This window comes from Notothenia rossii (assembly GCF_949606895.1).
Source record: "Notothenia rossii genome assembly, chromosome: 6".
NCBI classification, from domain to species: Eukaryota; Metazoa; Chordata; class Actinopteri; order Perciformes; family Nototheniidae; genus Notothenia; species Notothenia rossii.
In genome coordinates, this window is record NC_136909.1 from 31,349,539 (window position 1) to 31,374,643 (window position 25,105).

Below are 25,105 nucleotides of genomic sequence, written 5' to 3' on the forward strand. Positions count from 1 at the left end.
GATATTTTTCTAAAACCATTAAGTGCTTCACATAATAAAATACACAACGGCTGTAGCCTGTTTTAGGAGCTGTAGTGCGTGTGTGGTACAGTGTGTGCGTAGATGCAGCGGACAGACAGGTCTCAGTTGGTTTGGTGTCCTCTGCTTACTTTTAATACTTGTAAATAAAAGTTTTGGCCTGTAATTTATTTTCCTCATTGTTGCGACCAGAGGGGGGAGAGGGGGGGGGGGATATATCCAGTCTCTGATAGTGTTACGTTATTATCGGTTATTATGCGAGTGCTCTGTTTGATTCTGAAATTGTATAAATATATACATATGTGTGTGTCCGCATCTGTAGCCTGTTATTGTCTCATTATACCGCACTGTGAATGAATTAAAAGTAAATATATAAGTCATCATGAACACATCTGTCCATCAGACAGAGGGCTGCTGTGCCTCCTGTCATCATTAATGGACGTCTAGTTAAAATGACCACTCAGAGGAGAGGAGTTCTCATTTCTCTAACCGCCTGCTGCTTCCCCTCCTCGGCTCCTCCGCTCGCATCTCCTGTGGGCGGGACTAAGTATCGAGGATAGGAGTTGAGGAGGGGAGTCGAGGAGGGGAGTTAGAGAAATGAGAAAGGGCCCTGATCAACGGTTTAACAAAATATCTTTATTAAAGCAAGTGGTTCAAATTAGCCAAATTAATTAAGTGCAAAACAAGTAAAACAATGTTCCGTAATTAAGGAGAAATGTACACAAATAGACATGGTGTAATACAATTAATATTGCTAGTGTTTTCCCACTTGTCTATCATCACACAACTGAAGGACATGTAAGAAGAACATTAATTTGTGGTGAAAGGGTTAAGGTCAGAGAGATTGGTTTCTGATAGATGTTCATATAAAGACATTTGCAGTTTCATAATTTCAGAGATTTCTGTGAAAAGGAATATTTAAAAAGCCACTGAGGAACAGATTTTTCACTATTATAAAACACAGGAAACAGCAAGTAACATCTCCCCATCCCCCTATTTACATGGCAGACCCTGTTAGATAGCTTCACCATATGTTGCCTAGCATTTAATTTGTCATATACATAATATAAGTCAACATACATTTAAATAAATATAAAAATATATTGAGTGAAGTTTGTCTTTGTCTTCAACATTGAGCAAATATGGCAAGTAAGCATTCTAAGTAGCGCAGAAAGAGACATAAAAATGACTATTTTCCTAAACAGGGGAGCAATGTATTTTTTTCCCCTTGCAGTTTTTATTATGGATGGCGCTATCACATGTTACCTAGCAAATAAAGCTGGGGGGCCAATGGGCTCTTCCTGCCCTCCGCACCCTTGCTCAGACCAGACCCATCTCCCAACCTTTATTTTACAACTACAAGCACATATTAAATTTGTAAAACGTTGTAACTTATTAAAAAGGTCCCATGTCATGCTTTTCTGGTTATTACCCGTCCCCTTGTGTGTTATGTAGCTTTTAATGCATGTAAACGGTCTGCAGTCACAAACCCTCCTCAAAGTACACCCTGTAGTGAGTAAAACTCTAACACAGAAAATTGCACAATATAAATGTATTTTAGTATACCTCAACAATGGAATTATGATCAATAGAAATGGCCATGACATGGGACCTTTAACTAACTGTGGTTTTTTTAAGTGTATTTGCCGTTGGTTATTTAAGATTCTTTAATACTGCATTATTAATTTTTTAAAATAAAATAATGATTTTTAGGTGGATGTAACTTTATTACCTACAGTGGTTTTGTGATCACTGGATTTCAACACATCTGACATCCATTCAGCTCCAGCTAATTGAAGTATCAGCCTAAGCATCCCAACTAAATAAAGTGATTCTGGGACTGGTTTCCCGTGAGTGTTTGTATTCATAAAACAAGGTATTTATATTTTTGGTAAAAAAAAAACATTTATTTTTACTATGTACACTACATTCTTTGATGGAATAACAATAATACAGGGACCAAATAATAAAGGCAGTCATTCTTGCCAAGCAGGTTTGAGAAATACATTTATGAAATCAGCTCATTGTCTATCATTTAAACTGGAATATCTTTACAAGTAAAGATTCTTGTAAAAAGTTTAGAATCTGAAAACACCAAAGTATGCACGCCCATGTGACCTTCCCCCGCCCTGTAATGTTAACAGTGACGAATGTTGAACATTTGAGTTTTTCATCGAATACAAACTGGTGGTGATTGAAGTCAGACGTCTTCATCGTAGACCAACTTGACGAACACCTTGTCTTCAAGCGCCTCGTTCTGTCTGTAGACGTACATGGGCGTGTTGACTGCCGACGGGCTGGTTTCCCCTCCCTCCTGCTCCTCACTCCTATCAGCATGCTCCTCTGAGATAAGGTCAGCGTAGGAGGACACGCAGAGGTCATGCTCCTGGAGAGACGCCGGGTATCGGAGGGAGGATCTTTCGATTCGCACCGAGCGTCTGACTGGAGTGAAGAAGCGAACCTCCTGGCCATTCACCCTCACCGGTTCCTTCTGTTGGCTCGGAGGGCCACTGAGGAAAAGAACAACATAATCCTGAATTTCAGTGCATTTCACATTGACAATGAAATAGGTGCGTTTCATTGTAACGTTTTTTTTAATTTACAGGGACTGCTTAAACAACCAAGCAGCTTCTAAACATCAGATTTTAAAACAAAAAGAGGTTTACAAAACATGATTTTTGGAGTTTTAGATAGTTAAGTACTTTATTGATCCCAATGTGGGAAATGTTTGCGCTGCAGCAGCATAAGGAACAAGGCAATGTACATAAGAGAAATGAAGACACTAGAAATAAACAATCCAAAATACTTCTGAAGTAGAAATAAAATAGCATTAAAAAAAAGTATTATTATTATTATTATGCGAATGAGTTTAGATCTGAGTTATAAAAGGGAGATTTGGACCGAAAATCAGAGTCTTTCTGTTCAATATTTGTGCAATACTTCTGAATAGAGCAGTCATTGAAATGGAATTTTCCATAATTTTTGCACAAAGATGCTTTTGTAATGTTTAATATATCCCTTTTTTTTTTTTTTTTTTTTAAACATTTCCCCATTTGTATACCAATAGATTATGACTGAGGCTGTGAGACTCATAGTAATGTTTTGGAGGAACTTGATAAATGATTTGCTATTCTCAAGTTTCATTGCTGTTTATCTGCCAATTCCCATATATTATTGTCCAAGAGATGATGATTTGGAGCAGTTGTAACAAAAAGTTACAGCGTTTCCTGTTTCTGTCGGAGAGAGGGGAGTTGGTCCCAAAGCCTGACACTGTATTTACACCCCTCCCCCTAAAGGAGGGAGCCTCACTCAGCTCTGAGTGAGACCACAGACAGCGTGGCAGTTGGAAGGGGGCAGTTCGTATTGGGTTCCAAACCTTTTACTATGTCTTGTTTGAAAATGTATGGATATATCGTCCGGCCTTACTTTCTTTTGCACCTAAAGCCACTTCACAAGATCATGCTGGCCCAGAATCAGCTTTCTCCTTATCCAGCCCTTTCCAAGTCTGCATATCATTCACTCACTTGTGAATGAGTCTACTGTTGCCCACTTTAAAACTAAAACATATATGCATGTTAATGAGACTGTCGGGAAAGACAAGATTTAGATGAGACACGACAGTCACTCCCTTCTTCAGGGCGAAATCACTTTCATTTCTCTGAAAGTCATATGGAAATGTTTTCTTTTGTCTTTGAGCTGACTCAAAACCAACTGCCATCAAACAAGTGCAGTAACAGCCATGTGTGCGTGCTGTCAGTATAATTCCATTATCACCCTATCTCTTCCTCCACGCCCACTATCCATTGGCATATCTGACAGGTGCCACGGAGAGGTCAGACAAGCACGTAGAGCATCAGGGCAAGCAAAGGCATGGCTCAACACCAGGGGGGCGGGGGGGAACAAGGGCACTTTAGAGTGGTGCTATAAATGTTATCACTTTGTCTTGAGGGCAATTTCTTTATAAAAGGTTTTTTGGCTAGAATCGTGAAATACAATCTGTAGTCAACACAAGCTTAACGGCCCGTCCCCACACAGGCATGAAAAAAATCTTGATGCTGGGCGTGTCTGAAGCTTGGCGATTTCACGCGCCCAAGGCGACCAACAACCAATCAGGAATCTCCCAGGAATCTCCCGCCCGCCCCCGGCATACAAAGCCTGTCCATTCAATGTTAAAACAAAGTAAACTGGATATAAACTCCCCAAACAGGTGAAAACCTACCAGTTTCACCAACTGTCTCTGCCACCTCCCTCCATGACTGGTTCCTCCGGTTTAGGTCCCGGTAGGTGAACAGAGAGCAGTCGTAAAGGACCGGGACATTTCCTACAGCGATGATTAATTTATCCTCCATTTTATGACATATGGATAAGACCGCAGTGGTATCTGCATACAGTACACGCGGTTTGATTGGCTAGCGCTTGCACAGTCATAAAAGGGGTCAGTAATGCTCCACAGCGTTTCTGAAAGTCAAAATGATGATTCCCACATACCCAGGCGTTGCTGTGATCTTGTACTTGACCACTGATGAGTCTCCTCTCTCTCCATAGATAAGGGCTCTGACAGGTTGAGGAGTCATCGCGATGTCGATACTCTCAGGAGTGACTCCGTTTTGAATTTGGTCCGCCTCTCTCTCATTTGCTTCAGAAAAAATATCAACATTTGAATTTATTTTCAACATAAAGTACTTAATGTTAGGATACTTAAAAAAAAGGCACAAGCGGCATATCTGTAGTGCAAGTTTACACTGTATTAATATTACAATACAGATTCAGATTTGGAGGATGTAATTTCTGATTGATTTTGTTTTTATTATCTAGTCTGCACTAACTGATATCGATTGAAAGGTTTGACTGAAGTTCATAGTCCCATTTCTCAGACAGCAATATTTTCTGCTCCAGAAAAGTCAGCAGAAGGAAGTTTAAATTGAAAAAGCTTTGGCCGAATTAATTCTCTGTTATAGTTTCTTTGACCGTCTTGAAAAAGACTGGCGTGGCGCTTCCATTTTGTGGCATGTGCCTTTACTGTAACACAGATCTGTTTGGCTATATCAACATAATGGTAACAATACAATAAACAACAGTTTTCTTTCCAAATAATGTCAAACTAAGCTGCCCCATCATGAAACCAAAATACATGAAAAACATATATTTTTGATAAAGCACACAGCCGTGCTACATGGGTGAATTGAGTGAGACACAATATATGGAACGTACGAGACGATAATCAGCTGCCTACATCATGAGGCCAAATGATCTACTGATTCAAATGTGTGCAATGTAAACAATGCAACACAGCTCATTGATGCTATCATAAATAATATGAATGGTGAAAAAGACAGTGGTTACAAATAAGGCTAATTTGCCAACTACCTTGGATCCCTTCCTTTCTCTTCAGAATCTCAAACACCACAGTCCGCAGCTCGTCCACTGGCTACAACAAAAATAAAAGCAAAGACACTTAACACAGAGAGGGATTGTTTTAATTTCAGACTACAACACATTCACCTTTGATTATGATCACATGCCAACAGATCAAGCTGACAGGAGTAATATCAAAAGCTGAACTATGCAGTGATGGACAGTTCAATCTGTGAATGTTGAAATTCCCTTGCTTTCTAAAAATACACTAAAAAATGTTGACTGAATGGGCTCCAAGCGTTTTCGAGTAAATGGTAAGTGCAGAAGTATTGCTTCCAGTCAATGAAGGCAAGACGCCCCTGGCGGAAATGCTGATTGCTTCACAGGGCTCTTGTTTTAAACAGTGACCAAGAGGTGAATTGCTTCCGGAGAGTTTATTGAATCTTATGTGACGAAAAATATTTGACCTCATGCAGTGATTACGCCATGCTTAAAACACTCCAGAGCGGGAGACAGATTTATGACTTTATAATTTCACATGTTCTAACACCAGGGAATATTCTTAGGAAATCATTGCATGAGCTTCTAAACTCAACCAACTAAATAAAAACCAATCACAAAAAGTAGTATTTCCATAACTCATCCAATGTTTTTATTTTTTTGCCACAAAATGTTCATAGCCATGTGACATCATTTTATATATTTTTATAACTATAATGATCTGAGCTGAGGTTATTTGAGCCTCTCAGTCTGTAAGGAGAGAACAATCTTCCACCTGGTTGTAGAAAAAGCTGTTTATATTCGAATCGTTAGCATAGCTAGCTAACCAGATGCTAATAACAACAGATCGCCACTATTTGAAGAGCTGGAGCGGCGCTCCGGTGCTCTCCGTCAGCACTCTACACGGTTAGTGCTAGTATACTTCCTGGGTTTTAGGCGGCGGAAGTGACGTAATCGTGGATGAGAAGTCGGCAACTTTTGCCGCCACTGACAGCACATCTGGTAGTAAAAGTAGACACATTTAATTACATTTTGCATGGGCTCTTCGCAACTCTGGAGTCCTGCAGGAATCCGGAGGACAGTGAACAGGAGTGAGAGGGAGCACACTCCTAAAAAATCTCCACCGTTTAAAAAAAAAAATAAACCTGGTACTGTGTGTACTTTCTGAGTGTTAAATCCCATCTGTGCTTTTCTTCTTGTGAGAAGTCATTTTTTTAAATATTAGTAATAGCCTGCTGTCCTCCAAAGTTATGGATTCTCAAAATATTATATTTATGATATTTTTGTGGACAAAATTATGTATCCATGCTCGTCTCTTGTCCTAGGTGGCAGGTTACGTCACTTCCGCCTAAAACCAAGGAGGTATACGATCTAGCACTAACCCACTCTACACCATCGATGTATAATAAGTAGAGATGTCCCGATCGGATCATGTGATCGGGGATCGGAGCCGATCACGTGATTTTCAAAAGATCGGAAGAAAAAAATTGGGGATCGGGATTTTTGTTTTGTTTTGTTTTAATACTTTTTTTTTGTTTTTGTTTTTGTATTCAATGTTACAAAACAAAAATTACCATGTTCAAGTCTTAAAGTCATCCTGAGGCCTTAGTTTTGGTTTCAAATGTTTTCATAGACCTGGTTGCTTATTTCTCTCAAATCTGGCAACAGAGTGGGCAGGGCGCGGTGTCTAATTGTAGCAGTAAGCTAACGAGTACTGATAAGCTTTATTTAGTTTTGATCCAATGCTGTACAACTGAACTGATCCAATGCTGCTGTGAAAAAAGAAGCTATATCCATGTTGGATAGAATATCCAATTTAAATAAAAAAATAACCTTAAGGGACAACTTGAATGCTTTTTTTCTTTTTGTTCTCTTAATGCATTGCATAAAGATCGGATCGGGAAAAATCGGTATCGGCAAATTGTCAAAATCAAATGATCGGAAGCAAAAAAAGGTGATCGGGACATCCCTAATAATAAGAACTGGATACAGCATGGGAGGCGGGGTCTCGTTCTTTCCTATGAGAGCTGCTCATTGGCGCAGGAAGACAAAATGGCCCAACTTTTGAGAGAGCGAAACGTCAGATTACCCGTCATGCCTGGCTGTCAGAGCAGAAGAACCCGTATGTGCGCTCACAGAGCATGCGCACCTTAAGCCCCGCCCCCCGAGCTCCCAATCTCGGCTCACTAGAATGAATGGTCAGAGACAATAAATCTAGATTCGGCTTTTAGAGCATTTTACAACTTTAAGGACCGAATGATTCTAATATGGGCTATAAAATAGTTCATACTGGGTAGTTTATTTAGTTACAAAAAAATTATCCACCGATTTACAGAAGTCTCTTTCCCAATGTTAGTAAATGGGAAAAAGTTGTTATGGGCCGGGTGACGTCACGGAAATTGCAGTACTGCCGTTTGGACACAACGAATATTGGCACAGAGTCCGGCGCACTTCCTGGGGGCTTGATTTACACCCCTTTCAGACGAGACATACCACGTGAAGACACGTTAGGCTCGTGTTGTGTTCAAGGAACGTGTCCTTGGCCAGGAAAAACAGGCACTCGCTTGTTTAATTATTTTGCGGTCTAGATTTCTTAAACATTTTTTGAAGTGAGAGGTTGTCCGTCAGTCCGTGAGTCGGACCCACCCCCCCAAAAACGAAAACGCTTTGGTTCTCCACGAATTACACAAGTCACCCAAATCAGCATTAAAAAGCGGGAGGCGCCGAAAAGCGACTCATTCGCATGCATGGTAACGGAGAAAAGTAAAGGATAAAGTTGATGGTTAAGTGTTAGCCCCCCCCGAAGAGACACAAGCTCTTACGTTGATATTGGAAATTTCAGTAAATTCAATTGGGCAGCCGCAGTGCAGCGAATAACGAAATTGAAAACCGAATAGTAGGGCAACGACCGAATATTCGGGTACAGCCCTAGTGTATTTACAAGAAAACTCCCAGGGGCATATTTGATGACAAAAAATGATTGGGTAAAATATTAGTTTCGATTGAATATCATTGACGTCTTACCTCCAGCACAACGCCAACAGCCTCTTCGAACATTGGCAGGACTTCCATGTTGCCCTCCTGCTCCATCAGACGGGCCTGGCAGATCCAGTATTTGGCAAACTTCTTGGACACAGCCGGCAGCCGTGAGAGGACCCCCTTCACCTGCTCCGGAGGGCAGCCCTGTGGATGAGAGGAGCATATCAGAAAAAGGTTAACCTATAAGAAATTGAGCCATATCCTACTTTATAAAGAAATAAAGTAAAGGGGTTTGAGGCTGTATAACAATCATCAGCCCTCTGTATAATAATAGCAGGTCTTTAGCCCGCCAGAAATGTTGGCTGTGAATGGCTTGCTTTTAAACAAGGCCTTTTTTTAATCCACCCCCACTTTACATCTATTTTTAATCATTTGCCATAGAGCCTCATTCAAAGCCCATCAAACTAAGTCAATGCATATTTCCACCAACATATAACTTCCATGGGAATGTGCAGTGGCCATGGAAGGCCATGGAAACTAGAGATGTCCCGATCCGATCACGTGATCGGGGATCGGAGCCGATCACGTGATTGGGGATCGGAGCCGATCACGTGATTTTCAAAAAATCGGGGATCGGGATTTTTTATTTTTTTGAAATACTTTTTATTTTTTTATTCAGTGTTACAAAACGAAAATGACCATGTTCAAGTCTTAAAGTCATCCTGAGGCCTGGGTTTTGGTTTCAAATTACACAACATCATGTATGTGTTGCTTCTTTGGGGCTTGTTTTCATAGACCTGGTTGCTTATTTCTCTCAAATCTGGCAACAGAGTGGCCAGGGCGCAGTGTCTAATTGTAGCAGTAAGTTAACGAGTACTGATAAGCTTTATTTTGTTTTGATCCAATGCTGCACAACTGAACTGATCCAATGCTGCTGTGAAAGAAAGAAGCTATATCCATGTTGGATAGAATATCCAATTTAAATAAAAAAATAACCTTAAGGGACAACTTGAATGCTTTTTTTTCTCTTAATGCATTGCATAAAGATCGGATCGGGAAAAATCGGTATCGGCAAATTGTCAAAATCAAATGATCGGAATCGGATCGGGAGCAAAAAAAGGTAATCGGGACATCCCTAATGGAAACCAAAGAGAAGGAGATTCCTGCGCCGTGTACCTTTGCGAGCAATATGATGCAGTCAGCCAGGGATCTGTCCACGGCAGAGATGAGGGAATGGACCTCGTCTTCCTCAATCATGGGGCCCCAGAAAGGCTGGTGCATGGCGACAGTGAGCCTGACCGCAGGTTTCACCGGCATCGGGGGACGCTTGTAGGAAATACCCTTAGCTTCCCGCCATTCTTGCAGCTTTTTCCTTTAAATCAAACAATAGGGTAGGGTTAGATAACACATTTCATACTTCATTGGAGAGCACATAAAACAAGGGAAGAGGAATGACAGAAGTCCAAGGACAAATTAGGGGAAACTGGACTTTTACACAAATTTAAAGGAACAGATCAGCTTTTTATGAAAATCATCTTCTTGTATAACTTGCTTAAGCACGCTGAGTCTGCTTTTATCTAGTTTCCGACTTCTATTTGACAAAGGTAACAATATATATAGTTGTCAGAGGATACTTTCATATTGATGTGGATCAGTCATATTTTTGAGCGGCCTGTTGATGCTGTCAGATTGGTCGTGTGTCCACAGGATCCATTGACATCATGGTGTATGTGCATTTCATCACTATCATTCAAATAAGAATGATCACTAGCTCAGATTGGGTCGGGACATGGAAACATTGATGGGGATATTTTTAATCTTGCCATACCAGCTGATTTGAAATTGATCTCATCCCAAATTGATATTTTGATCTTTCTTTAGCTGTATTTGGCAGCCAAAAATTATTCCCATGATAAAAATACATCCTGTTAGTAATTTTTGTAACATCCAGAGAATTGTGACTAAAAAGTCTCTGTCCACTAGGGGTGGGCAGATCGATCCCAAAATATATTATGTTACGTTTCAAAATATCAATACTAGAGCCAATAGGATCGATACTTTTATACTTTTTTTTCCCCCTCTCCTCTACTCGTCAATTTCATCAAAAACTATGTGCAGACGAACACAAGTATATGCGCTCTTTTCTTCTCTCTCCACTGCTGTTCTCTCCTCGAGGCTCGCGCACGTGCAGCGCGCTCCTTGTCTGAACGCCGATTATCAAGCTGACTGACAGCAGCCAGCAGGGCAGGACAGCAGCCACCATCAACTCGCGAGTGCGATACACACACGCGCATGATGGCTGAGAGAAAGAGGAGCGTTGTGTGGAGCTATTTCACAACTGTCAATGAAAACTTAGCGAACTGTGATGTGTTTATTTGTCTATAAAAACTGTCCTGTCTTTATTCATGAAAATGAATTCAGATTTAGTCTATTTATGATGCATTCAGCTAAAAAATCATGTCATGCAGCTCTCCCCTATATGAAAGTACATAAGAAGCTTTTCATTTTTAAAAAGTATCGGTATCGGCGATACTGGCCCTGAAATACTTGGTATCGCCCACCCCTACAGATTTGATCACTTGGGAAACAAAGAAAGTACACGCCCTGAGATGTAATCTGACAAACCGTTTGCTATATTTCTGTAAAACGCTGTTGATTATGTTGTCAACACATATTCTACTTTTGGTCTTCACCCTTTGTTTTAATGTTTTATTATTTATCCCTTTATTGTGTTTTCTCAGATTATTTTTGCCTGGTGTGACATAAGATAATGACAAAAAATGTAATCCCTGAATTGCAAGAAAGAGAAAAAAAGAAAAAAGAAAGAATGTTTAATCGAACACTCAGGTTTAGCCCCGATGTAGTAAAAGTCTAACAGTACCCAGATAACTGTACAAGTCATTGTTAAAATGCAGCCAAAAGGCCATTATCTTCAAACGCACAGTTAGTAGGATTTAAAATAAAGAGGTTTAACAAAAGCACAAATTCAAGGGAAAGCTACCCTACATGAAGCAGGGCAAAACACCAAACAGGCATAGCTAGTTTTAAAACAAGGGGGGGTGACTTGAGACTTGTTGAACAGGAGCCTTCAGTGAGGGTTGAGTTTACAAAACACAACCGTGTGAGTAACACACATGAAGAACTGAGGTATTGCAGCCCTCTTGCCGCGGCAAAATATCAAAGTCATGAGCCATACTCTCACTGTCAACTACAGATGTAGCACTGAATTTCGGACTCCAGCTTACAGCTTCCTGCCTACTACCTGCCAAATACCAGTATAGAGGAATGTTAAGCCCTCCCACTATTTTCCAAGAGGGCGTTGCCAGATTATCAATTTCAGGTTTTAACCAGGAGATGGCGCTTCATTCACAAATACAGAAAGACAAGTTTCATGGACTTTCAGTTGTGTTTTGAAGAGCATTTGAACACATCAATATTTTAGATCAACTAAAGTATATCTAATCTTGTAATTCAATAATATATAGTCTTTATATATTAAATAATCATAATTATAATGTAAATGTTTACATTACACTTCTTTATTTGTTATGCTCATACTTTAACCTTTACAATCGTTTGCTTTAATATGCAGTATATTTTTGTGTTTGCTTCCTCCTGCTCCCTTTCGGACACATACTGTATGATTTATTATTAATATGAAGATATTATTAAGATAAGATAAGATGTTACTTTATTGATTGAACATTTTAGTTTAGAATGTGCTGTCTGTCCCACGGTAATTCAGAAGGCTCACAGGTCACATTCCGACCATTATTTAAAACAATAGGTGCTTTCACACCGTCTACAGTTTGATTTGTATAGAGGGAGCTCTGTGGCTGAATGGCCAGCGATTAGGTGTGGCGCATTTATCATAGGTGATCAGAGCTAACTGCCTGCCGTCAGATTTCATTTAAAAAACAGATCTGATTTTAAGACTATTTCTGCGCTCATAAAGAATGATAAGAATAAGAATAATGCGTATTGAACTGGTTTCATTAATTAGTGAGTTTATTTAACACTAGAACCACCAATCGGGTCAATTTGTGTGATGTGTGTTGTGTGTGTGCAATGTAACTTTTTTTCAATAAAATATTAAAGTCTCCCAGTCCGTGACTTTTCCTGAAAGTGTGTTATGTAGCACCCTATGTTGTTAAAAATTGCATTCTAATAGCGGGATTTGACGGTTTTAGGTAGGCCTATACAAAAACCTCTGGCGGTTCTAGTGTTAAGGTAATTAGGTACAGTAGAAGCCCTTTTTTATCAGTAACGAATTTAGCAGTTGAACATAAAAGTCAACGAACTGAGGGTCACTTGCAATGATAGTGTTGTGTCTACTGTAAGCTTGTCACTCAGAGTAACCTACAGTTAATTTAGCTGCTGGAGAAGAAAGATCAGGGGGGGAGGGGGGGAGAGAGCTGTGGTTGATGGGCCATTAGTTGTGTAAATAAACAGCTGATAGCTGCCGTTTCATTCAGACTGTTTAAAAAACGGTAACAACGGACTATTTTTCAAGATCAAGATCCCTCCGCTACGCTTTGGGATTCTGATCTGCGGACGAGGCTCCATTAAAATATAAATATTTTTAGTGAATTACTGAGTTTAGGCACGTTAATAACGTTTTAATGAAGTTGAATACTGTATATTCATATTTGTCAGTGATTTCATGTCATTTCATGTAGATCTGCAATAAAAATATTTTTGGGGTATGGGGGGGTCTGGGACCCGGAGTAATCTGCGGCCGTGAGCTGTTATGTGCCATCATGACACGCATGGTGTTATTTTTTTATATATTATAATGAAGTGCGAGCTGTGTGCTCGAGTCTTCCTGCCTGTCGGCTCTGCTCATGGATGTATAATAAGGCTCTGCTGCTCCGAGATGATGGTCTAGCTTCAGCAGCTACATTACCTACGGGTGCGTTCGTTAATATTAACTGCGCGTCCGGAGTCACAGTGGCACAGACTGGACCGCTGGTGAACAGCTGTTAGAACGGGCCGTTCAGGTGTTCAGAGCAGAGCTCCCTGTCGGAGCGGCAGAGCGTGATGTGAACTGAAAAGTTTTTCTGCGGCAATATTATTTAAGGAATCGTTGAGCTAGCTAACTAGCATACATTGTCACTATCTGCTAACGTTAGCTTTAGCCTTCTATTTCTAATAGTTTTTTTCAAAGGCTATAAGCAGAGGTGGTATAAGTATATATATATTGTACTTGAGTAAAAGTAGAAGTACTCAGATCTTGTACTTGAGTAAAAGTAGAAGTACTCAGGTCTTGTACTTGAGTAAAAGTAGAAGTACTCAGATCTTGTACTTGAGTAAAAGTAGAAGCACACAGATCTTGTACTAGAGTAAAAGTAGAAGTACTCAAATCTTGTACTTGAGTAAAAGTAGAAGCACACAGATCTTGTACTAGAGTAAAAGTAGAAGTACTCAAATCTTGTACTTGAGTAAAAGTAGAAGCACTCAGGTCTTGTACTTGTGTAAAAGTAGAAGCACACAGATCTTGTACTAGAGTAAAAGTAGAAGTACTCAGGTCTTGTACTTGAGTAAAAGTAAAAGTACTCAGATCTTGTAATTGAGTAAAAGTAATAGTCCCAGAGTGTAGGAATACTCTGTTACAGTAAAAGTCCTGCATTCAAAATGTTCCTCAAGTAAAAGTAGAAAAGTATTATCATCAAAATATAGTGAAAGTAGCGACAGTAAAAGTAGTCATTGTGCAGATTGGTCCATTTCAGAATAATATATATGATATGTTTTATAATGATTGATCATGAAAGTCTTCTCAAAGCTGGTAAAGGTGCAGCTAGTTTGAATGACTTTGTATACTGCAGGGTAGCTTGTGGATTTACTCCAGGTGGAACTAAAGTCTGATTTAACACTTGATTATATTTCACTTAATTAATCCAGATCTGTAAAGTAACTAAAGGTATTAAATACATGTAGTGGAGTCAAAGTACACCATGTACCTCTGAACTGTAGTGGAGTAGAAGAACAAAGTAGCAAAACATTGAAATACTTAAATAAAGTACAAGTATCTCAAAATTGTGCCCAAGTATAGTACTTGTTGAGTTTATGAACTTAGTTACTTTACACCATGTGGCTATAAAGATAAATAGACTTAAGCCTTGCACAAAGGCATGAAAATACATTTTCAAAATGCTCAACAGTGCTGCCAAAATTATAAACTGACTGCTACACAATTTAAAATAAATGCTTTTATATATTTCTATTAGATGTGACTCTTTGGCGTTTGTGTTATTATTAACACTGCTGCTTTAGTTGTTCTGACTGCTAAAATCCTCTGTCATTCCGTGGGGGGGGGGAGCCGGGGGCTCGGATCCTTGTCACCTTTTTCATACCTGATGAGTTTGTATCCCTGTATGTTAAAAAGCCTCAGTCATCTTAATTCATGTAATAAAAACATCTCAGGTCAGTAACACTCAAAGCTAAATGTGCAATACCATGTTCAGCTGTGTTACTATTTATAATGTTATTGTTGTTACATCAGAAGATGTACATATTGAAATGATTTCTTAACTTACAGTAGGCTATTTTTTACAATGTGTGTTGGAAGGATTTATTAAATTACAATGAATATTGTCATTGTTGAAGGCTTTTAGAGAAGGGTGAACTATAAGCCTGAATTACATAACATTTTATACCTAAAAACATAAAAGCCACAATAAATAAATCACAATTATTCTAGTTATTTTTACCTCCCGTATTGCTTTCAACCCACCAGCTTTTATGGTGTTGTTACATCACTAACTGTAAACTTGTCACATACAGTCTATGGTCACTCAGTCTAACCTACTGTTAATTTAGCTGCTGGAGAAGAAAGATCAGGGGGGGAGGGTGGGAGAGAGCTGTGGTTGCTGGGCCATTTGTTGTGTAAATACACAGTTGAGAGCTGCCGTTTCATTCAGACTGTTTAAAAAACGGTCACAACGGACTATTTTTCTTAGCGGATGCATGTCAATTTAAATCAATACATACAACTATTTTTTAAATCAATAAAAACATTTTCTAAATCCATAAAAGCATTTCAATTAATATTGGGAGTCATGTCGTTACTTTGTTGAGAATGTGGCCATGTAATAAGCGGGATCATTTGCAGCGACTTGTTCTTTATGGGGAAAATAACACCCTTCATCCAGATGAGGATCCCTCCGCTACACTTTGGGATCCTGATCGACCGACGAAGCTCCATTAAAATATACATATTTTTGGTGAATTACTGAGTTTAGGCACGTTAATAACGTTTTAATGAAGTTGAATACAGTATATTCATATGTGTCAGTGATTTCATGTCAATTCGGCGAACATAAACATAAATGATCGCGGTGAAGATGATGATTAAATTAGGATTAAAAATCGAGAGCCGGGCTGCATTTCCTCCCGTTCGTTTTTTTCGAATAACACAATTATTTTGTTAAATAACAACATGGTGATGTTTTGTAAATGATTACATGTCTCTTATTTAGCACAGTAGTATGATATCCGTGACATATGGATCTTAACAAAGTTCCGCTGTACATCCAGCATACTGTATCTCACTTTATTTCACATGAGCTCCAGTGTGGAACCCCACTGCACCCCCTGGTGGATCAATGATCCATTGCAGCTGGCCTCATTATAATTACATTTATCTATCACGGGGGCGGTCTCAAGTCAAGCTGGAGGTTTTCCCTTGAGCGAGGGCAGATCACGTACCAATCACGGCCCTCGCGTTTCAAACTGTCTGAAATGAATCGCTACATCTGTACAGTATGGTAGTTTCATGATATAGATTTACAGGTCAGGTAGATTTACAGGTCATCGTACTATCCTACTTACATTCGTTCCTCCTGGGCAGCAGTCAGTTTTTTTCCCTCCGTCTGGGGAATGACCCTGACCGGGAACTTTGGAGTCTTCGTGAGTGTGGCCTGACTGGTGTGGCTGATGGTCCTACCAGCCCGTGGCACTGTCTGGGACACCACTGGAGCGCTTGTTCTTTTAAAACCTGCTTGTGATGGAGGGGCATTTGCTGAAATGTGTCCCTTCTTATCATCTGTCTTTTTGCATGTCTTAGATTTCACTGCCAGCTCAGCCACAACAGCTCTTGTAACCCCTATGACTGTAGGGCGGACGACTTTGCATTGTTGGCCCTTTCTTTGCCCTTTCTGCTTTGTGGACGTGACTGTAGGTTGACCACTCGATTTAACAGATTTTGACATCCCTACTCTCCCTTCTGGTCTAATAGCTGCGTATTTGGAGGAGGTGGACACTGATTTCAGTCCACATGATAGCTGAGTCTTATAAGATGGCGTTTTACCCAAAAGTGGTTTAGAGTTAGTCATGTTCTGATTTTGAACTCGAAATCCAGCTCTTGTTCTCTCTGTGTTATTTAGAGCAGTGGTAGGTAGTGTTCTCCTCTCAGCCAGGTCAGACCTCTGGGAAACGGAAACTGCTGATGAGGTGCTGGATCTCACCTTGTTAGCAACAGAAGCTGTGGTGGCGGTGTTCGTATGAGCGGCTGTTGAAGAGGTGTGTGTTAAATTCTGACTGTTTCTTGGCTGAATCACTGTAGGAATGAGTCCAGTTTTTGTTTTGACCATAGGGCCAAGACTCATCCTGACGCTGTTTGTCTTCAATTGACATGACCAGGTAGCATTCGAGCTGCCGCCAAATTTGCTGTTTGATTTTGTTACAGCTGTACTCACTGAGTTTTTGGCTGAAGGCGGTTTTCTGGTGTTTGGCTGCTTTTTGAGGTGGCTGGCTGCGATAAGGTTGGATTTGGAGGATACATCGTTGTACGTTGTTGTCAGCACAAGGTTTTGTTTAGGTTTTGCCTGTGCAACGCTAGAGGTTGCAGATGGGCGATTGGTATTCTGTCGTACAGTCAGGATTTTGCCTTTTACATTCACCTTGTTTGCGATACCAAATGCACCTTTGGTCGGATGTTTTGCGGATTGAGTGTTTTGACTTTTTGTACTTTCATATCTTAATCTGTCAGCTGGAGCCTTGTTCTCTTTTCCATTAACAACCTGTAAAACAACAAAATGATTAGAAAAAACAATAGTGAGACATGGATGATAGCCAAGTCAGCCCCAAATATTCAAATAAATTAATTTAATTTAAAAGAGGCAAATAAGGGTTTGATTCTGTTAGAATAGGTGGGGTTGCAATTTCACCAACAAGGTAAAGTCAGCCACAAATAAAAAAGGTTCAAATCATTTAACTTAAACGAGGCAAATAAGGGTTTGGAGTGTTGTGGGTTGAGTAGTTGGAATTTCTCCAACAAGTTAAATAAACAATCTCCTACACTCACCTGTGTAGACATGATAGGATTCTTAACTTGGCAGTCATCACGGAGGTATGGCCTGTGAAGTCAAATTGAGTTCATCATGTATCAAATAAATAAAAATAACATTTTGATGGACACATTGTGAGTCTTGCAATGTTGTTTCTCTTACTTAGGGTTGGGCGGTTTCAGCTTTCCTTTTCCTGCCAAGTATTCCATCAGCTTCTGCTTACGCAGCTCTGTGACAAAACAAATTAAACCGGAATTCAGCATTGGTCTTGTTCCATTATACTCAACCTATACATTTATTCCATATTAAATATGCATGTGTAGTGTTCGAACCAAAAATATGAAGGCCACAAACTGTAGCATTAAATATATATGTCTGCATACATAAGAATAATGTATGTCTTGAAATGATCAGTATGCCCACTAATGTTAGAAATGTATGTGTTTATATTTTTGTACACAAGTACCTTTTTAAAATATATTGGGATCTCAGTGACTCTACCTGTGTGTAAATATATATATAGCTTTAATTGAACTTTAATTTTCACCAACCATGCAAAATAGGAACTGAGTAGGCACTTGCTGGCATCTGGCTGCAGGTCGGTAATAAACCTAAATGTTCAATCTAGCGAAATATCTACATTTTCTGCAGCATACTAAAGCTTAAACAATTGGTTAATTTATTTGATTAGTTGTACATCAGATACCTAGTTTACAATCTGATAATAACATATTGAACAGAGGATTTATATAAAAAATAATAAGAAAAATAATCTGATACAAAATAACATTATTTTTCTCTGAAAATCACTAAATCCAGCCTAACTAGAAGCAGCGTTGCCCTTTATTTGCACTAACAACCCATTTTTTCATTAAGTCAAATGATGTTAAATGTTCCTTTTATTTTAGGCACTATTACATGCCTGTCCTTTTTCTTACAGACATACTAGTCTTATAATTTAATCACGATTCTAAATCTGTGTTTCATTGCCGGTGTTGTGCCAAATTATGTACCCCTGCCGTGAAATGCACCCCTTCCCCTTGTCACGGGAGCGCACATTTGAAAATGAAACATTTTCACCTTAAAACGATGCTTAAAACTAAAAGTCCAGTTTTTTTTTTAAATGGTAATTTTCAGACTGAGTTGTTTAGTGGTAGCTCATATTGTCTTGATTCTTGTGGTTAAACTTTTCGCTCTGTATTTTGATGGTTCAACATGTTGAATCGGCGTCGGGAACACCACCGGAAGTCGGACAAAGGGATAACACTGATTGGCTGTTCAGCTAGCGAATCAGTGCATGAGAAGCGTTAACGGAAGTGAGGGAGGTAAACAAATGATTTAAAATGGAAGATGGAACACACACGGACGGGTATTTCACCTCATCGGTTTATAGAGTTCCTGTTCGTTCATGTTTTCAATGGACGAGATTGAAAATGGAAAGAAAAACGCTATTTGTTGTTTGTTTATATCACGGAGTCTGTTCTTCTTCTCTGTCTTCCGGTTGTTGCCTCTTTTGAATGATGAATACACACTACCGCCGCCTGCTGGTAAGGAGAGTTATTGCCACTCACGCATACGCAGTTCATATGTGCTCGGCTCGGATTTGCGGTGTGTTCCAGTGCGCGAAGTCGGCAAATACGCAGGAGAGTCCGGCGACGCAACAGTCGGTGTCGGCGACTTCTCAGGTGAATGGCCGGTGTATCTGGGCCTTTACAGTGTTTCCCCTATATACAAATAGCGGCAGCCTTGATGCAACAACATTCATAATTAAGTAAATGTAACACCCTTTTCACCCCGGTTACACTTTTCTTTGCCCTGTACGACGGGCGCTGTCAGTGATGAAAGTGGGGGATGTTGGCTTATCAGGTGCCCGCAGCTCACAGCCAAAGTGCGAGCGTGGGAGAGGGCGCACCGGTACCGGCGCTGTTGTTATTAGAATCTGGTGCTAGCTGTGCTAACGGATATAAGAAGTAGATGTTTCTACAACCAGGGTGGAGGAGAGCTCTCCTGTCAGACGGAGAGGATCAGTGAGGTAAAGGAGTGTTTAGATAGTTAATTCTTGTCTAAGTTATCTCAGTGGGTCTCAAACAAATGTGTGTTTACAAATTATGTAAACACATATTTCCAAAGCACTCCTTTATAGGGATGTAACGATACCCAAAACTCACGGTACGATAATATCGCGATAACAAGTCCACGGTACGGTATTTATCGCGATATTGAATAATAAAGGGAAGAAAAAAAATCATAAATTTTGTTTTTCAATAAAACATTTTTTTATTCGGAAAATGTTTCTTTATTACATAATAAATCTGATTTTTACAGCCTTTTTGTAGGATAGCAGTATTTTAAAGTGTCAAAAACAAAGTGACAGTAACAGACTGGAACAAGAAAACCAGTGTTTTTGTACCTACTGGTACTACCCAACAAAGTAAGCATTTTCTTTATGCCACTGCATCTCACAAATAAACAAGGACATTTAATAATCAGACCCTGCAATAAAATAAATCAAGTTTCACTTTAGTTTTTCAAGTAACTCAACTCAAACTCACTAGTCACTCACTCAGCATCATCAGACAGGTTTTTAGGAATATGAGAATGTCCCACATTTCCAGGTATTTATAAGCTGGGGTGTTTGGGCATTTACAATATCCCCTGCTCTGGAAACAACTCTCTCGCTTGGTACTGATGTTGCTGGGACACCAGTGGTCGCGTTAACCGAATATTTTATTTAACAATGACGGAAAAATCTGAAAGCAGTCTGTCATTTTGATAGATTAGAACAAACTCCGAACAGCGCCAACGTTTCCCCGCAGCGAGGCTCTGGTGTTATGCCGTGTTATGCATGCCCTCCAAAAGGAAATGATATAGTTCCCAAACCGTACTTTGCCGTACAGATCAATACATGTCTGGGAGGTTTTGCTTCACGCTGTGCGCGTCCCGCGAGGCGCATGCACACACGGCATAACACCGCACCCCCCCCCCCCCCCCCCCCCGTTGACAGTTCACGAGCATGCTCTATCGTGAACTGTTCAGACCCGACGGGTAATAAGGGATTATGACGGATATTTTACTCATAGACATAGTCACACACGCAGGCCCCGTCTAACTTGCACACAAACATTACACACATGCACAGTGACAGAGAGCAGGGCTCGACATTATAAATGGCCCGCTGGCTCGGAAGCACTATTTAGACACCCCGGGCCAGCATAACGTACTTTCCACTTGCCCGCTCGGGCCACTAAAAATATTGCTTAAAAAAAAAAAAATGGTCCTGTGGTATAGGTATTTTGACAAGCAATGTTGTTAAATTGTTTCGTTTATTAACGGTACAACATAGCGTTTCGTGAGGCGGTTGTCGTTGTTGGGTGAAAAGCAAACAGCTGTTTACTGCGGAGGCAGCGCGAGCAGCTCCCGTTTGCCCGTGAGCGCCGGGCAAAAAACTATCTTCAAATAAAAGAAAGTCACCGGAGGAGTTAAAGGAGAGTGACAGGTTCAGCCAGCTTGATCGATGGAGTTGTTTTCTAGTGGTGCAGTGACGCGTCCTAAAACCCTTTTATAATCTATCGATTAGATTTATGATTCGAAAATTATAAAAGTAGGGTAGACATGTGGATATTATCCGGCTGAACAAAACGGGCATTTATCAAACAGGTTTGTTTTCCACAGACCTTATTTCCAGCTATTTTCCAAAACCCTATGGAGAAATCCCATTGCTTTTTTGTCGAGGGAACCAGCTGCTTACTTCCTGGTTTTAGGACGCGTCACTGCACCTCTCAATATGATGCCAATATAAACAAGGTCTTCTGTCGGCTGTGTACATCAATGCCGACCTATGCTGACAAGTAAGTGAAGAGTAGAAAATATAAAAGGTATTGGCTATAGGGAAATGTCCCAGCAGTTTAGGAGAATGAAGGTTCTAATCTAATCTAATACATAGCCATTACATGTCTAACTCCTGATAATGACAGGAAGACAGAAAGCGCATTATACTAATAATAATAATACTACTCATAATAATAGCAGACATTTTTGAACAATGAACACAATATCATTATTTGAATAAACCAAATATGAACAATTGAGGAAAATGAGGAAGAACTGATGATTCAAATGTTGTAGTACAAGTAGTAATGTAGTTAGTGCATAAATTACTATTGCAACAAATGTGTTAATTTTCTTCATTATTAGTCGATTTTTTTAATGCAGACATATGTTGCAGGGACTACTAGAATCATCATACTGGCGTGACTGTAAACATCAAGGGGTCAAAAAAAATTTTTTTTTGATGTGTTTTAGAGGACATTTCAGAATATCGCGATATATATCGTATATCGCGATATAGTCAGTAAATATCGCGATATCATTTAGAGACCATATCGCCCAGCCCTAATGTCAATAAGTTTCTGTTTTTGTAGTGTATTTGTCTTTTGTATAGATTTTTTGTTTATTCTTTATACATAAAATCTTGCCCAGGGCAGTACATTGGCTAGAACCTGCCCTGGTACTAGGCCTCAAGAGCCTTTCTTGTGCTGGCAGACACATAGAAACAAATTGGCGGCGCGCACTTTGCACACACACAAAAAATTCACACGCTCCGCGCTCACATTACGCTGGGCCCACGTGCCTTAGCACAACTGTTATGACTCCATCCTAGGAGAAACACCGTCTTATTATACATCCATGTTGTAGTCCGCTGTATAGAAAACTGTAGTTTCCCCACAGCAGCAGATGCACATTTATGACGTCCGCTGGCGCATCGTAAACACGTCGGATAGTGAAAGTGCAGTCGGATTCTCTAAAGTACTGCAGTCTCTTCTCCTAAATCCTTTTGAATTCTCCTATCCACTATCCCCTAACCCTGTGACGTTTCACTCAGAGGTCAAGGAATAGACGATAGGGTGACGTTACGACAGTGGCGTAGCCACCATAGGGCCAGGGTGGGCCCAGGCCCACCCAGTTTACTCATTGGCCCACCCTGAGAAAGCTTCGGTGTCATTTTAATTTTTTTAATTTTGTATTATTATTATAAAAAAATGTATTCACCCGTTGATAATATCCAAGCATTCAAAGTGAAATTCAAGTGAACAAATATAGAGTTTAATTCATGTTGTATGTGTTTTATCCTCTGAACCAAACTCATTTATGGTAAAAAACTGATTGTTGGTTCCGGCGCGCGCCATAATAACGTGAGAGAGGCAGAGAGCTACCTGCAAAATAAATGATGGCTCAAAGTTCACTAATGAACTTTATTTTTTTTTTAGAAAGCCAGACTCCAAGAAGAGCCCCCACTGCCCTCATCTAGCAGCGATGTATACGATCATTTTCTAATAACGATGAAATAGCCCCGCCTCCCTCTCCCGCTGCTGCTGGCCTGTCAGAAGAAGAAAAAATGTTAACGGAAACTCTGCCGCACGGTTCCCTCGTCCCTTGGAAGAGGCGGAGAGGTGGATGTTTTTCATCTGCTGGTGGACAGTCCGGAGAGATATACATAGGGTTGTGTACAATACAAAAATCGAGTGTATTCAGCTGGCGTTACATTTGAAAAACGAGTAATCTGATTACAGTTACTTTCGTAAACCTGCAGTGAATACATTTTGGAATACTTATTGGAATTATTGGTGGAAAAGTTTCCTCACAAAATGCAATATTCATTACCAGCAGAACTGTGTGCACACTGCACGGAGCTGCAGCATGTCTGTGAGCGTCGAGAGAGAGATGCAGCGTGTCTGTGAGGCCCCGCCCCCGCACGCAGATGAGAGAGAGAGAGATCTCTTTTAAAATGTATTGAAAGTTAGAAACGGAGATGGTTAGATAAAATGTGCAAGATAACGTTTATGTAAAATTTCTTTATTGTCCAAATGATCACATTTATAACAGGATAAAATCAAAGTGAATGGCCTGCTGCTGCTGAATGCATGGGGCAAGTGACTGAAAAAAGTTTTAAAAAGTTATTACATCGTTTCAGATAATAATAATAATAATAATAATGATGATTCCTTCTATTTAGGGGCGCCTTTCAAAGCACCCAAGGACACCTTACAATTCATAACATATTCTAAGGAAATATTTTAAGACGGTACAAAGAATGCAGTACGGGTGATGTTTTTTATGTGGGGTGCAGATGAGAGAGCTGTCCAGAATGACACCAAGATGTTGTGTTTGTGCTCTTGATAAGCCATTAAAACAGTAAAAGACGTGTCTCCTGTTCAGCAAAACATACCCATCTGTTGTGGAAATTTAAATTATTCCAAAAGTATTCTAAAAGTAATCTGCCACCGGTACCGGCGGGGATTGTTGTTAGCTTCTGATGCGCAGAAGAAAAATCTGGCTCACCCTATTTTTTACAGGGCCACCCTAAAGTACATTTCTGCCTACGCTACTGCGTTACGAGCTGATTTTTGGATTATCCGACCGCAACCCAGGCATGAGCGTCAACAAATAAGAGCGAAACGTTTAACCACAAGAATCAAGACTATATGAGCTAAAAAACCCTGGACGTTTACTTGTTAAGCATCGTTTTAAAAGGTGTAAACGTTTAATTTTAAAATGCGCATAATTTGGCACAACACCGGTTTGTAATTTTGTTTTACCATATCACGTACGTAATAAAACGCAATGCATACTTATATATGGCTTTGTTTATCATTATATGTAACACAAGTGCAGTATCATCTTAAATCCATATTACTACCCTCACGCTACGCATTTGATCTTCAACAAGACTAATGTAAAGCTTCTAATGACACATATGCAGGGCCACCAAACTATCACCATGAGGTTCATTTATTTAGCTGGACAAGGAAATGTTTGCTCACTTACATGCTAAGACAACACTAAGCTAATGTTTGCTACACTACCATGGGTTAGCTTACACAGGGCAGCTAACCCTAACACACTTAATTAGCTCACAATGCTAACCTTTTCTGGAAGGTATCGATACGGTCTCTCCTTCTTCCATTTCTATCAGACTTAAGTCTCTTCTCCTCAGCAGATTTGTTAGGAAAATGGCTCGTTGGACGTGTGTAGTGGTGAATGTACGTTATAGCAAAAATGCTCAGTAACGTCTCTGGTTAAATCAACGGTAGCTTCATAACAACTGAGTTCGCGGATCCAGGTTTGAAACTGCCGCAATTAAACGCCTACTCTTCTCTGATTGGACGATTTGAAATTTGAAATAAGTACTACGCATGTGCATAACCCCAGCGCTGATTGGAGCAGAAAATGTAAACAAAAAGTACAATGTAGAATATACCAGAAATACCCTGTTTAAATTAAACTCTTGCATTAAAACAGTGTAATTTATTATTAGATTATAACTGTTGATGCATTCATGCGATCATCACAGCACTTGGTACAGGTGGAATTTATTTTAAGTAGATTAAGTGGCAGATAAGAAGAAAAAAGTAGCATAAAATGAAAACAGTACATTTGTTTATAATAGCTAATATCATAGAGTCTAC

General features: G+C 39.8%; 1 protein-coding gene across 3 annotated transcripts; it reads right to left on the minus strand.

Moving 5' to 3' along the window:
- Positions 1–634: 634 nt before the first annotated feature.
- ckap2l (cytoskeleton associated protein 2-like) lies at positions 635–24,769 on the minus strand. 3 transcript variants are annotated; one of them, XM_079688530.1, is made up of 9 exons: positions 24,564–24,769; positions 17,802–17,868; positions 17,657–17,708; positions 16,183–17,372; positions 9,529–9,724; positions 8,398–8,556; positions 5,386–5,446; positions 4,507–4,654; positions 635–2,528 (listed from the first exon to the last, which is right to left on the minus strand). In XM_079688530.1, the coding sequence occupies exons 1-9, from the start codon at positions 24,601–24,603 to the stop codon at positions 2,219–2,221; spliced, it is 2,223 nt and encodes a 740-aa protein (XP_079544656.1). In that variant the 5' UTR covers positions 24,604–24,769; the 3' UTR covers positions 635–2,218. The 3 variants fall into 3 exon arrangements, with proteins under 3 accessions (XP_079544656.1, XP_079544657.1, XP_079544658.1); XM_079688532.1 differs by lacking the exon at positions 4,507–4,654 and having other exon boundaries at positions 2,362–2,528; XM_079688531.1 differs by lacking the exons at positions 4,507–4,654; positions 5,386–5,446 and having other exon boundaries at positions 2,261–2,528.
- Positions 24,770–25,105: the final 336 nt, after the last annotated feature.

Excerpts from the sequence above, each read along its gene's own strand:
- ckap2l (XM_079688530.1), bottom strand. The coding sequence starts at position 24,603 with ATGGAAGAAGGAGAGACCGTATCGATACCTTCCAGAAAAG. Across the intron at positions 9,725-16,182 it reads GCTGCCCAGGAGGAACGAAT|GAAAAAGCTGCAAGAATGGC; the intron begins GTAAGTAGGATA and ends TTTGATTTAAAG. Across the intron at positions 4,655-5,385 it reads GAGAAAGGAAGGGATCCAAG|CAAATGAGAGAGAGGCGGAC; the intron begins GTAGTTGGCAAA and ends TTTTTTCTGAAG.